This window comes from Cajanus cajan, chromosome 7, assembly GCF_000230855.2.
Source record: "Cajanus cajan strain Asha chromosome 7, NIPB_CcT2T_4, whole genome shotgun sequence".
Classification (NCBI taxonomy): Eukaryota; Viridiplantae; Streptophyta; class Magnoliopsida; order Fabales; family Fabaceae; genus Cajanus; species Cajanus cajan.
Window position 1 is genome coordinate 36,992,321 of NC_138523.1, and position 15,034 is coordinate 37,007,354.

The 15,034-nt window shown below is 27.5% G+C and overlaps 2 protein-coding genes across 2 annotated transcripts; both read right to left on the reverse strand.

Annotated features, from left to right (window-relative positions):
* Nucleotides 1–401: 401 nt before the first annotated feature.
* On the reverse strand, nt 402–4,237 carry LOC109789955 (glutathione S-transferase L3). The gene is made up of 10 exons (XM_020349025.3): nt 4,078–4,237; nt 3,893–3,967; nt 3,738–3,798; nt 2,888–2,974; nt 2,507–2,605; nt 2,309–2,411; nt 2,145–2,221; nt 1,257–1,364; nt 847–927; nt 402–682 (listed from the first exon to the last, which is right to left on the reverse strand). The coding sequence occupies exons 1-10, from the start codon at nt 4,086–4,088 to the stop codon at nt 671–673; spliced, it is 714 nt and encodes a 237-aa protein (XP_020204614.1). The 5' UTR covers nt 4,089–4,237; the 3' UTR covers nt 402–670.
* A 2,933-nt stretch (nt 4,238–7,170) lies between these two features.
* LOC109789953 (glutathione S-transferase L3) lies at nt 7,171–10,130 on the reverse strand. Its single transcript, XM_020349023.3, has 10 exons — nt 9,989–10,130; nt 9,817–9,882; nt 9,672–9,732; nt 9,410–9,496; nt 9,016–9,114; nt 8,816–8,918; nt 8,650–8,726; nt 8,137–8,244; nt 7,797–7,877; nt 7,171–7,466 (listed from the first exon to the last, which is right to left on the reverse strand). Exons 1-10 carry the CDS (start codon nt 9,997–9,999, stop codon nt 7,455–7,457), a joined length of 705 nt encoding a protein of 234 aa, XP_020204612.1. The 5' UTR covers nt 10,000–10,130; the 3' UTR covers nt 7,171–7,454.
* Between the last annotated feature and the right edge of the window lie 4,904 nt (nt 10,131–15,034).

Below are 15,034 nucleotides of genomic sequence, written 5' to 3' on the forward strand. Positions count from 1 at the left end.
CTCAGGAACCTTGTTTTGACTCAAAAATTCCCGTCTTCTACAATGGATTTTAGAACAAAAACAACAAAACTGATATAAAATACCATGCGTACTTTTTTCTATCATTCCATCATTCTCTTTTGGGGTGAAAGAGAGAATATCTCCATCAGCAGAAAAGTCAGATAAAAATCATATTTAATGTAATCTTTTGAAGCATGTTTAGGTTGGAATCAAAATTTTATCTTAATAATATGTATTTATATTTAATCTAATCTTTAATTACAAATATTATTATAGTAAAACTCTAATTTTAATTAAAAAAATATACCTAAAAAAATGCATTCAGCACAACGTTTGCTTTTCACAACCAAGTATAATTTCCATGGAATAAGCCTCTGCTGACAGGTCATGGACACATGAGATATCAAAGCTTAATTCGTAATATAACATATTCAAGTAGGATAAGTACACCGTAATGATCAGTGATCACAAGCTGGTACATAAACATTATTAAAACATCAAACAAACAACTGAAATTAAAAGTGAACATAATTATGACGTCAAACTACCCTGCAACACTAGCAGATAAATACAACCAATATTTGACTGAAGATGCATATATTCATCAAAGCAAAGGAAGCTTAATTGGCAACAATCTACATCTCAGAGGAAGCCTGCAGCCTTCCATCGTTCACTGTTGAGGCTGCAGAGTAGAAATGCAAAGGATGTAGCACAGAGATCAGTAACTAATAAGAAACCAATCACAATTCTTCAAGATCAACGGTTACGAGATTCATAATATATATTATATAGTACTCTGATAAATAAAAAAAAAAAAAAAAAAAAGTATGTATATATATATAGTACCAGATAACGTTTCTTGTATCTATCAACGATTTCCTGAGGATCGAGTCTTGTCTGTGTATAAGCATCAATCTTGTTCACTTCCTGTAAAATAAGCATTTTGTTTCACAAATATACTGAGATTGAGGGTCAAGTTCAAAGGGAATAAACTGTCGACACTTAGCAAATGGAGAACTTTGCTTATGATGATTATGAAGAATTCATCATACAAACAAACCGCAATTTCCACATACAATGGAATAAATTTTGTGCAACTAGTTTTAGAGTGTGTTTGAGAATAAGTTGAACTCAATTGGGATTGAAAAAAAAAAAAATTACACTTACAAACTTTTTTTTTTTTTTTTTGTATCACAACATGAATTTTTCTACTCAATATGATTTTGAACCGGTATCCAAACATACACTTAGTGTACCTCAATCCAAGTTGCAAGTTTAGGCCTTCCTTCTGTGATGTCATATTTGAACACCTCAGCTAAGAAAATTTGGAATCTTTCCACAAATGGAATATAGGCAATATCCACCTGATCAACACAAGCATTTACAAATTATACGAAGAAAAGCTATTGTCATTGATATTATCACAACTATACCAGTATACTTTTGGATCAAATCTGACTACTTTATTTCATCATGTTGAAATTTTTGGGTTTTAGACAGGAAGAAGAGATATAAAAGATTGTGAAATACTGAATTGATGTTAACTGAGATGTGTTACATTATATATTCATAAAACATATAGTACTAACTCTTATTTATACTAATCATAATCCTAGCTAATTAGAGAAGTAAATCATGATAAGATAACGAAATATAGTAACTAAATTCTAAGAAATAAAGAGGAAATATGGAAACTAATGTGAGCGGATAATCTAACATATCACAAGATGTTTTTGTATATTCTAACACATTAGATGCATCAAGACAAGCATTAGTAATCAGCCTGAAAGGCAGCAAATTTAAAAGGAAAACGAAAATTGAAGATCATTGAATTAATTTTGTGAGAAAGAGAGAACAGAGAGAAATGTCTGGCAATCGTATCGTAGATAAACAGAAAATAAATTAATTACAACAAACTGCAGTGATTGGTACATCAGTATATATAGTTCATGTAAACTAACTGAGAATATTAACTGAATCTGTTTCCACATTACATGGAATGATTATTTTTTTTATCAAAAAGTCCGAACTTAAGACAATGTAAATACTATTCCAACCCCTTACCACTAGGCCAACCTGTTCCATTACATGGAATGATATAAGAAAGCTATAGCTACTCTATACTCCAATAGATTTGAACTTACCAAACTGAATTGACCAACCAAGAATGGCCCATCATCGAATTTACCAAGAGCATTCTCCAAGTAATCAAGAGCAGGACCTGATTTAAATTGCCTATTTTAAGAACCATTTTGTATTTGAAAAGAAAAAACATTCTTCTATTCACAAACTTAAATATCTGGCTTACTGGCTTCCTGTATAGGATCCCCTTTCAGTGAAGCGTAAAGGTCTTTGTTGAATGTATCAACATGGGATATCAATTGCTCACCGAACTCTTGCTTGGCAGGATCCTAAAAAATATTCTATTTAACATCAATAATTCACTCCAACAATTGAAAAGAGACGAGGCCATGAAGGGGAAAAAAGGAGAATGTGCAGTTCTTACTCCGGGAACCAAATGTGCCCCTTCAAAGTTGGCATCTACATATTTGATTAAATCAAGACTTTCTCCTAATACCTTGCCATTGTGCTCCAAGGATGGCACCTATATATATACATTAGGGGAACAAAGTCACTTGTCAATTGACTGAATCAAATTAGCTCAGTCAAGTCAACATAGCAAAGTAGCAACCAATTTATCATCCTCTGAATAAATAATCTATCACTAACTGTGTAATACTTTTTTGTACATCTAATCACAAATTTGTTCTCTTTTATAATAATTACTACTGATGATTTATAATTGGTTGATGGCATAAAAACTTCTACACTAACTGTACATGTCTATTAAACTCCTGCAGTATTGTCCAAGTGAGCAGTGACTCACTTTGTTTTCAGGGTAGACTTTCTCCTTGTACCAAGCTGGTCTGTCTTGAAGGTCTATAGGGATCAATTTGATCTTGTCTTGTAGCCCCTGTAGTTTTAGTTACCAACAGGAGAAATAACATCGACAGAAATAATAAGAAATCACTAAATAATAAGAAATCACAAGAAGGCACTTAGGACTTGGCAACTAAAAATAATAAAATTAGACATTATATAAAAGAAAGGCGAATAAAGGCATCAAATAAATAAAAATAAAATTATGAGTAAATTACATCACAAGCAATGAGGTTTCATGAGATAACACATGACCCCCTAGTGTATTATTTTTTAAACAATTAAAGGAGATTAATATAATGTCTAAATGTTTCATTAATACATTAATTTTCTTCAAGGATGACACTAAAACTCTCAACTTTAATAGTAATGTATACGAAAACATATTTTATAGGATAAATTATTAGGTGGTCTAGAACTATTAAGTGTTCATGATCTTAACCAATTATTATATGACATGTATTTAAGTTTTTTAACTAACAAGAAAGAATTAATTATGTAAAAACTATTCAGGAATCATGTAATTCAAGACTATCTAATAATTTTTTCCTTTATAAGAGTTTCAGTATAATGTTTTTCAAATAATTAAAAGAAGTTAATGTAATATTTAAGAGTATTACTGTAATATTTTTTAAATAATTAAAGAGAGTTATTGTAGGAATATAAAAGGTAGGGATTCTTTGTGTAATTTCACCAAATCTCATTACTAATGGTGTAATTTACTTTAGTAAACTTCAAGGGGTTTATATGTAATTTACTCGGATTATCCAACAAAGAGGACATAAGGAAGAAACAACCTTGTAGTTCCTAGTGATCCATACACGTTGTGCATAGGGGCAAGAGTAACTGATGTACAACCTAAATGAATAGCAAATAAATACATAAGAAAATGGGCATGTGAAAATTGAAGCAAAACCATGGAAAAGGTGAATTTTGGAGTGTAAGAAGGAACCTGGTGGAGCCATCAAAAAGAGGAGGTGGGTCGGAGGTGGACGTTAATGGAGGAGGACGAACTGCTTGCACGCCACTATGTCAGTTACAAAGAAAGAACATTAGAGAAGAGGATAGTGTTGGAATAAAGAAGTAACAGAGACAGTGACAGGGTAGAATTGTGAAAATTAATGAAGAAATTCATACAGAGTTGCCATTAACGTTGTTCTTCACCGAACCTTAAGGATTGGTTGGACAGAGGTAGATTAGTGTCTACGTTCAATCAAGTTTGGCATTTTATTCCAAATTCTCTTCCATTTTATTTCAACCACATTTTTAAGACAGCATATGTCGCGTTCGTCTACATGTTTAATTATTTACTTGAAAGTAAATAAAAGATAGAGCACTACAGTATATGAGAAATCTATTTATATTTACAGTTTTTTTAGAATAATAAAATACTTTTATTACTTTGAAAAATACAAGTTTTGTATAAGAGACATTATTTTTATGAAAATAAAAGAACTTTTAAAGACATCAAATTTAAAAGAAAATCAACTCCATATATAAACCAAGATCAGATATCTTAAAGTATTTTTAAATTTTTAATTTCTTATCTAATTTAAATTTTATTTATCATATTTATTTATGAATTAAATTTTAATATTTTTAAAATAAATAATCCATAATAATCTTGTGTTCTAATATAAATTATTTATTATAAATTTAAAATATAAATTTTAAATATAATTATATATTTAAATATATGGTATTTATTTGTATATATAATTATCATATTTATTATGTACAAAGTAAAAAAAATAGTTATATATAATAAATATTTAATTTTTGTATTATACCGACTAAAATACTAGTAAAATAAAATTTGAAAAGAGTTAATATATTAATCACCTGGTTTTCACTAGGTCCTTTTTTTAATTACAAAAATTATATTTTACAAAATGAAATTTAGTTTTAAATTAAAATACTTTAAATTATATATTTTAGAAAAGTGATAGTATATTATAAAATTATCTTGATTTTAAATCTGGATAATAATATTTTTAATTTAAGTGAATCATTGCACGGTTATAAATTAGATCAAATACTTCAGTTCAGAATTTGATTAATAATAATCAATTTCTAAATTAACATAATTGACTTTGACAGTTTACATCGATGTCAGAAAAATTACACAATTTTCTATTTGGACCAGAATCTAGTTAGCAATATAGTGAATATAACACATACAAACAAACACTACTAATTAACTTTTTGTAAAAAATAATCTTTAGTTATTATATGAAAATATGAGGAAGAAAAAAATTGTTACCAAAAAAATATGAAAATAAGAAAAAAGAAGTTTGTATATTTGAATTACGATGAGTTCATATTACCATGTACCTTCTAAGTTTTCAAAGTTATATTAAGGACAAATCATTTTGAACTTTTCAAATAAACTCAATTTAAATAAAATGAAAAAAAAAACTTCTTTTTTATATTTGGAGAATGAACTTGATGAAATGTCACATGCCTTGTGATGATAATCATAATACCCATCCAATATGGTATTATTCTACTATTATTTCGTTCAATATACATAAAATATTAATATTTTAATCAAATACTAATTTAATTTTCTTTTTTCCATTTTTCTACTTTAAACATTATACACCAACAATTCAACAATAGTTAATTCCTTATTCTTTATGGAAGGCAATTTTATTTGAATTAGATAGGCAATTTTATTTGAATTAGATAGGATCATCATAAGTTATAAAACGATCTTTTTCTAAATATTTAATTATGACTCACTAAACTTTTACAACCTCATGTCAATAATAACAATTTTTGTTATTTGTGTGTTTCCTTTTCCATTTTATTTGAATTATATAGGTGTGTAGTAATTGAAATGATTTTTTAATTATATTATTTTTAATATTTGTATTCTTATTTTCATTCAATAATTTTCATAAAAATACATTTTAACCTTAAATTATTTTTATTATAAAGACATATAATTCTTTCAGAGTAGAATTTCACTAATTATGATTAAAAGTTAATCATTTTTTCCATTTTTTTTTTCATTTTATTCTCAACTATTGATGACTTTTAGATTAATTAATTTTTAAAAAATATTTTTAAGAATTTTGTCATAAAAATTATTTTGAGTAATTTAAGTAAAATGAAATAACATAAAAGGGTAAGGCACATTCAAAAAGGTTGGCTGCACAAACTTCGAAGAATTCCATTATTAAATCTTTCTTTAAATTATAGAAAATAATAGAAAATTATTAATTTTAATAAATATATTAGAGTAAATTACTAACACTTCCTAATATTTCTCAAGTTGTAGAGACATTTTCTACTTTTTTTTATATCTCTATAATATTTTTTAAAAATTATTTGAAAAACATTACAGTAACAGAGAGTGAGGAGAATTTATCAAAACCAAAACTATTTGTAATCATTGTCTCCCAGATCCAGGTCATCTACAAGTTAGACTGCAAGCCAGTGGTAGATGGAGTGCTGACATACATCACAGGTAGCACAAAACTTCATTATATTCTATCCAAGTGTAGAGCTTCTCTAAATTTTATTTTCAAACTCTGGTGAATTTTGATAAAAAGCAAGCGAATTATGTTGTCCATTTAGTTTTCTTTCGTAAACAGAAAAGAAGAAAATCTCTTAAAATCTCTTAGAAATTACATTAACCCTTTTAATTATTTAAAAAATCATAACATTGTGTCACTTTATAAAAAAAATGTTACTATAAATGTTAAAAAAGTAAGTGACAGTATAATTTCACAAAATTTTGAATGTGTTAGTGTAATTTACTCGATATATTAACTTTAATTCTTACAAAAATAAAAGATGTAAAAATTAAAAACATTCATTGTTGAAGTAATATGAAACTGAATATTATAACACTTGTATGTTGAATAGTTTTTTTTTTTTTTTTTTTGGTAAGCTGTATAGTTATCTTATGCAGTGATAGTGTGTTATTTTAATAAAAAAAAAATAGAGAATTATAAGTAAATACATGAGTTTCATATATGCAACTTAGGAAAATTTGATTTATCCACCTAATTTTATTAACTGAGTCCATCCACAGATAAACTTCATAGTAGTGTTGTCTAAAAGATTTTTAACGATTTAAGGTTATCTCACCATATAATCAATGAGAAACTCACGCATACTTGCGTATAATTCATTAAAAAAGGTCATACACTGCATACTACACAAGTTTAATAACCAAGTTTGGTCATTTGCATGGCCTAAAGATACCGAGGAACCTGCTTCTGACTGAAAAGTTTATATTACGTTATAATAACATAGTTCAAGTAGGATAACAAATACCATAATGCTCAGCCATCACACAAGCTGGTACATAAACAATATTACGACATCAAACAAACAAGCTCAAAAGTAAAACATAATAAATACATAATTATGACCTCAAACTATCCTGCAATACTAGAAGATAAACACAACCATATTCGACTGAAGATGCATCCATGAATGAACAGGACGTTTTATTGGCACAGTTTACATCTTAGAGGAAGCTTGCAGTAATCCAAAGTTCACTGTTGAGGCTGCAGAGTACAAATGCAAAGGATGTAGCCAAAAGATCAGTAACAAACCAATCACCATTCCTCAAAGGATAAAACTTACATACAGTACCATAAGTGTTATTGATTTTTTTTTAATCAATATTAGGATTTAACTTTGATAATCTGCATAATAAATGATTCTATTAAATGTAAATACATATTATTGAGTTAAAACTATAATTTTGATTGAAGAATAATACCAATCACACTTATGGTACTGCATATAAGGTTTGTCTTTCCTCAAAATCAATAGTTAAGAGATTAAATATATATATATATATATATATATATATATATATATATATATAGTACCAGAAAACGTTTCTTGAAAAGATCAACAATTTCTTGAGGATCAACTCTTGTCTCTGTATAAGCATCGATCTTGTTCAACTCCTGTAAAAGAAACATTTTTTTTCACAAATGAATATCTCTTTAGTAACCAATATGTCTCAAAGGTGAGTAGTTTGTTTCGCTTCTTATCAAAGCCATGAGATTGAGGATCAAGTTCAAATGGAACAACCTGACAACAGTGACTAGTGAAGCATATGGAGATACTTGCTTGAAGTTCAGATTGATGATTATGATGAATTTATCATATAAATAAAGGGCAATTTCCATAAACAATGGACGAAATTTACACAGAACTGATTACCTCAAACCATGTTGCAAGTTTAGGCCTTCCTTCTGTGATGTCATGCTTGAACACCTCGGCAAAGACAACTTGGAATCTTTCAACAAATGGAACATAGGCAATATCCACCTGATCATCACAAGCATTTACAAATTATATGAAAGAAAAGCTATCATCATCATTGATATTATCAGATACTATACTAGTATACTAATATACTACTTTTAGATAAGCATCAAAATTTACTACTTTTAGATCAAATCATGACTACTTACATCATGATGAAATTTTTGGGTTTTACATCAAGCTAATTAGCAAACAAATCCTGATAAGATAAAGAAATATGGTAACTTATTCTAAGAGGTAAAGAGGAAATATGAAAACTAATCTTAAAGGATAATCTAAGATATGATAAGATATTTTCATTTACTTTAATATGTTAAATGTAACACGACAAGCATTAGTAATTAGCCTGAAATGCAGCAAGTTTAGAAGAAAAACAATTTTTTTGAAGACCATTAAATTTCAACTTACCAAACTGAATTGACCAAGCAAGAATGGCCCATCATCAAATTTACCAAGAGCATTCTCCAAGTATTCAAAAGCAGGGCCTGATTTAAATAATAACCATTTTAAGGACCATTTTGTATTTTGAAAGAAAAAGCTTTCTCCGACTCACAAACTTAAATATCTGGCTTACTGGCTTCCTGTACAGGATTCCCTTTCAATGAAGTGAAAAGGTCTTTGTTGAATGTATCAACATGGGATATCAATTGCTCACCGAACTCTTTCTTGGCAGGATCCTAAAAAAATATCTATTTAACATCAATAATTCACTCCAACAATTGAAAAGAGACGAGAGGCCACGAAGGGAAAAAGGAGAGCATGCGCAGTTCTTACACTGGGAAACAAAGGCGTCCCTTCAAAGTTCACATCTACATATTTGATCAAATCAAGACTTTCTCCCAATACCTTGCCATTGTGCTCCAAGGATGGCACCTATATATATATTTTAAGGAAACAAAGTCAATTATCAACTGGCTGAATCAAATTAGCTCAGTCAAATCAACATAGCACAGCAGCAACTAATTTTTTATCCTCTATAAATAATTCCTCACAGGGTAAAACCATTTTACATCTAATAGCAAACTCTATTTTGTTAACTTTATAATAACTACTTTAAGAGTTACACCAACAATGACTTCTGATTAGTTGCCATTGTAACAACTTTTACACTTTCATAGTTAAAAGGACATGGCTATTAAACTCATCCTCTATTATCCAAGTTACTCACTTTGTTTTCGGGGTAGACTTTCTCCTTATACCACGCTGGCCTGTCTCCAAGGTCTATGGGGACCAAATTGATCTTGTCTTGTAGCCCCTGTAGTTATTATAATTACAAACAAGAGAAAGAAGTGTGACAGAAAGTCAGAAAGAATAAAATAATAAGCTATCAATCACGCCAAGCATAATAAAAAAATAGACATTAAATCCAAAACGCAAGGCAGACTAAGATGAAATATATGAACAGATTATTATTCTACAAAGAGGACAACCTTGTAGTTCCTAGTGATCCATACACGTTGTGCATAGGGGCAAGAGTAACTGATGTACAACCTAAATGAATAGCAAATAAATATATAAGAAAATGGGCATGTGAAAAATGAAGGAAAAAGTGAATTTTGAAGTGTGAGAATGAACCTGGTGGTGCCATCAAAGAGAGGAGGTGGGTTGGCGGTGGAAGTTAACGGGGGAGGACGAACGCCACTGTGTGAGTTACAAAGAGAGAGCGTTAGAGAAGAGGAGAGTGTTGGAATTAAAAGTAACAGAGACAGTGAGAGAGTGGAATTGAGAGAATGAAGAGCGTTCATACAGAGTTGCCATAGAATCTGTTCTTCACCGAATCTGAAGTCTTGGATGGACAGAATCAGAATTGTGTCTAAGTTCAAGCAAGTTTGGCCCTTTTATAGAACTCGTGTCAGATGTCGCGTCGTCACCCATGACATAACTTTCCATATCACAACCTACTACATGCTTTTACAGGATTGAATGTCTATATTTATAATTTATAATTTATAAAATATATAAAGATAATAATTTAATTTAATGTGTATATTTTTTAAATGATTTTATTTTTAAATAATAAAAATAATATTAAAAATTAATTATTTTTACATATATAAAATTTAAATTTAAGACCTTGACTTTAAAGTGTAGTATTAATTAATTTAATAAATATCAACAATTTTTAAATATTTTTATTAAATAAATATATAGAGACATATACTTTGATCCCATTAATATTTATAATACATAATAAAGGAGATTGTTTTATTTGGTGTATACATTTAGTTAAGACGATTTTATCCTTAAATTTTGTAGTTATATCTATAACATTTATAATATATAATAAACAAAATTGTCTTATTTAGTTTAAACATTTTTTTAGATGATTTTATTCTTAAGTTTTTAAGTTATATCTATAACATATAATAAAAAAGATTGTCTCATTTGGTGTACATAATTTTTAAATAATTTTACAAAAAATAATATTAAAAATTAATTATTTTTATAAACATAAAATTCAAACTCAAAACTTTTATGTTTATGTTTGAAAATCAAACACAATACCAATTGATTTAATAAATAATAATTTTTTAACACTTTTAAATATTAATAACAAATATCGATAATTTTATAAAGATATAAAATATCTTAATTTTACTAATGTATAATAATATGTATTTCAAGAATTTAAATTATGGTTAAAATCCATTTTTTTATTTCTTATAGTTTGACATATTTAATCTTTTACTCTCTCACTGTAGTTTAAGTAAGATTGTTAGTCTCTATATTTATTTTTTAATCATTTTTAATTCTTCTAGTTTAAGATAAATCTTTTTAATTCTTATATTTGCAACTTTTTAATTTGTTGTCTTTATTATTAATTTCTTTAGACTTAAATATGTTTTTAGTCCCTTAAATTTAGGGTAAATTTGTTTTTGATCCCTCAAATTTAAATTTGATGTTTTTAGTTCTTATAATTTCAAAAAATCTTATTTTAGTCCTTATATTCAAATTTTAAGAAATTTATCAAATATTATTTATTTTATCTATTGGTATCCTTATTAGTGAAAATATCACATTAAATTCAATTGATATTGCATAATCGTCTGAATTTTTTACTTTCAGATATGTTATTAGTGGTCTAAAGGACTAAAATAAGATTTCTAAAAATTACAGGGACTAAAAACAAATTTATGTTAAATTTGAGGGACTAAAAACATATTTAAGCTATTTTTTATAATATCATTTTATGTTGATGTGACAGAGAATTTTAATTTTATAAAAAAAATGTCGTGAAGGTACAAATATAAGAATTAAAAAAAATCTTAAATTATATAAACAAAAAATATTAAAAAATAAATATAAAAATTAAAAAGTTCTATTTTAAATTATAGAGATTAAAAGATTAAAAAAAATTGAAATATAAAGAAAATATTTTAAGCTAAATTATGTTTAGGGATATAACTCGACATTATTAACTAAATTAAAGTAATCTCATCATTGAAGCCCCCTAATAGTTTGGAGCTGGAATTAATGTAGAATGGAAGAAAATAAAATGGAAATGGGGTGATTAAAATTTTTTAAAAAATCAGCCGTGATTAGGAGGTGAAATTGACAAGAATTAGGGAGATTTTTGTGTGATATTTTACGTCCAATGGTATACCTCTAATACTACCAGAATTTGAACGTTAAAATTTTCATGACAAAAATGTCTTCACTTATGAGTTACAGTACTTTCTAATTATATTTTCCAATAAATTATTGTGTTTCTTCTCCTAATATGGTAGGATCATAGTCAATTATGATTGACGTAATAATTACTCATCATTCATTTATATATTATTGAGAGGATTTATTTAATAAAGAATTCCATATTCTATTTTTATTGTGTACAAAAATCTTTTAAATCACCAACAATTACATCATCAGAAGTGAAATTAGTTTTTGCATGTTACAGTGATATTCAAATAAAAGATAATAGCAAATTATTATTAAAACATGATGTAAATTCTTTTATGATGGGAGTACTTGGAGAGGATTGATATTCTTCCAAGCTTTCCATGCAAGGACCGAAATGTTCCATGAGGTTATCACGTTTTGACCTTGGAATTCTCCTTTGAAGAAGCTTCAATGGAGGAGAAGCACCTTTGAGGAGGTTCGGTTACCTCTTAGAGAGGTGAAGAAGCTTGAAGAACCAAGCTTCTAGGAGAAGGAACTTTGAGAGAAAACTAGGAGAAGTTTTTCTCACGAATTTGACTCTTGAAAATGAGAGAGAATTTCTTAATTCTAAGTCTCATTAATGTCCAAAAGTGATTACAAGTGAAGAGAAAACGAAATTATAGGGAGAGGTAGCTTCTAGGAGAAGCTAACCTTAACCATGGTTCACTAGGAACCATGGTAAGGTGTAACTAACCTTCCATGGTTTATAAAACTTGTAGGAGAAGCTAACCTTGACCATGGTTCACTTAAGAACCATGGTAAGGTCAGCCTAACCTACCAAGGTTTAGAAACTTGGAAGGCAAGCTTCAAAACTTGAAGAAAGAACTAATGAATTTTGGCCAAGAACTAAGACACAAGCTAGGCGGTCAAGGCTCCAAAATGCTCCATGATTTATTTTGAAATTCTTTAATTTGGTTTAGTTAGGTTCATCATATGATGATGAGACCTAGCTAAATCAAATCTATGAAAAATTAGGAGCAAAATGAGTCTAATATGCCAAATTTTGCCTAGGCCCAATTCTGGCCCAATTACTAGTCACACCCTCAAGCATTGCTAAATGCCACCCCTTTTTCCATACTGAAAAAATATAAAATGAATGTATCAACAAAGGAGGTTAAATGGAGTTAAACTCTCCAAGTAACCCACCCTAAAATCAATATACATCACTAATGAAAAACAAGTAAAGTGTCTCACAAATACAAGGCAAAATTAGACCTATACAAAGGAACTATGTACAAAATATATGAAAAAGGTCTTTAAGATCATCCCATTTCTCTTGGTTCTTTTAGTATATTACCCCTTAGATTCCTTGGCCTTGGCCATAGTCTATCATTTTATCTAACCGGGCTATTTGAAGTTGTTGTAACAAAAAATTAATTGTGCACACATACTCAACTCTCTACTGTGAAAACATGCAAACATTTATCTAAAGTCACATTAAGTATATGTTTGGACATTGTCTAATACCTATCTCCAACAAGTAATGAAATCATTGAATTCACGTAGCAACACTATCTCCAACAATTTTAATTATTAACCAAAATTTATTAAAAAATATAAATTTTATGATATGTCTCATTTAAAGAGTTTCTCTAAATTTAGTAGTAGAATTCATTAAAATTTATAATTTTTTTTTACTAATAATAAATAAAATATTATTATTGAGTATTAAAATAATTGTCACTAATATTTCTCATTTATAAAAAAAAATTGTATATACATTATATGTCAATTTCGCATCATCATAAAAACACTAGTATTGATCAACGTAATTTTAGATAACTTCAACTCATAAATAGTATTTGAATCGATTACCAAATTTAATAATCGAAAACGTAATCATAGGTTTAATTTTAGATAATCCTGTCCAAAATTCCTAATTGATTAAAACACTCTAGTATTTCAGCATAATTTTAATGACTCAGCCTTAAACCAAAAATACACTTAAATTTCATTCATACAAGATGCTTCCAAAGATTCAAGGGAAACAAACTCGGGTTTTGGTCCCTTTATGACTTGGCTCTTTGAAAAAATATTATAACAAATATAATTATTACAATAAATATATGATTATGAAAGGAGATCAATTGAAAGTTGATATGTATTTTATATGGTAATAAATGTTATAGTTTAAAAAATAATATTTATAAGTTAGAAAAACAATACAATGTATTTAGCGACCTTGATTAAACGTTTTTTTAAATCTATTATTAAAAAAAAAATCACCCTTTATAATGTTCTGATACATCCCTGAATGCGTAAGCGTTCAGTAAAGAGAAACGTATTCAAACGAAAGGACAAAACAATTGAGAAAAATGACAATTTTTGGTCCACAATTGGTTGGAGTTGGATACTAATCTGAATCAAAATTCTGTCTACATTCAAGCAAGTTCCCCTTTTAGAGCAATTTTAAAGTAGTTCCTACTTAGGTAACTATATCTTACTCAATTACATTATTAAAATGAGTTAATATGATTTTAATCTTTTGAATGAAATTTGTCTTTATATTTTTATAAGACATCTTTTAATTAATTAATTTATTTTTTGGATTCTCTTTCTCTCTCCGGACGAGACAATAATCAAAATTGTCCCATTTACTACATAATATTAATATATATATATATATATATAGGAGGGATCTGATTACTCTATGGAAAAAATCTACCTAAATTTACTCCGTTCAATAACTCATGTTCTACATCAAATTTTAACAATCCAACAGTTGAATTTGAAGTTCTTAATACATAGATCAAGTTTACAAATTTTTAAAAAATTTAAAAATTATTTGATATTTTATTTCATTAATTCAAACTGACAGATAATCATAAAATTATGTTATACATTGATTTGAATTAATGAAACGAAGTATCGAATGATTTTTAAATTTTTAAAAATTTTATAAATTTGATCTATGTATTAAGAACTTTAAATTCAACGATTGGATCATTAAAATTTGATATAGAGCATGAGTTACTGAATGACATAAATTTAAGTAGATTTATTTTTAAAGTAAACAGATCCCTACTCTATATATATATATATATATATATATATATATATATATATATATATATAGAATAATTAATTTATATGAAATTTTTTTAGAACTATTATTCGTTTGAAATTTTTTTCA

Excerpts from the sequence above, each read along its gene's own strand:
- LOC109789953 (XM_020349023.3), bottom strand. Across the intron at positions 9,497-9,671 it reads GGATCACTAGGAACTACAAG|GGGCTACAAGACAAGATCAA; the intron begins GTTGTCCTCTTT and ends TAATAACTACAG. Across the intron at positions 8,245-8,649 it reads TGCTTGGTCAATTCAGTTTG|GTGGATATTGCCTATGTTCC; the intron begins GTAAGTTGAAAT and ends TGTGATGATCAG.
- LOC109789955 (XM_020349025.3), bottom strand. Across the intron at positions 3,799-3,892 it reads CTTTTTGATGGCTCCACCAG|GTTGTACATCAGTTACTCTT; the intron begins GTTCCTTCTTAC and ends CTATTCATTTAG. Across the intron at positions 2,975-3,737 it reads GGATCACTAGGAACTACAAG|GGGCTACAAGACAAGATCAA; the intron begins GTTGTTTCTTCC and ends CTAAAACTACAG.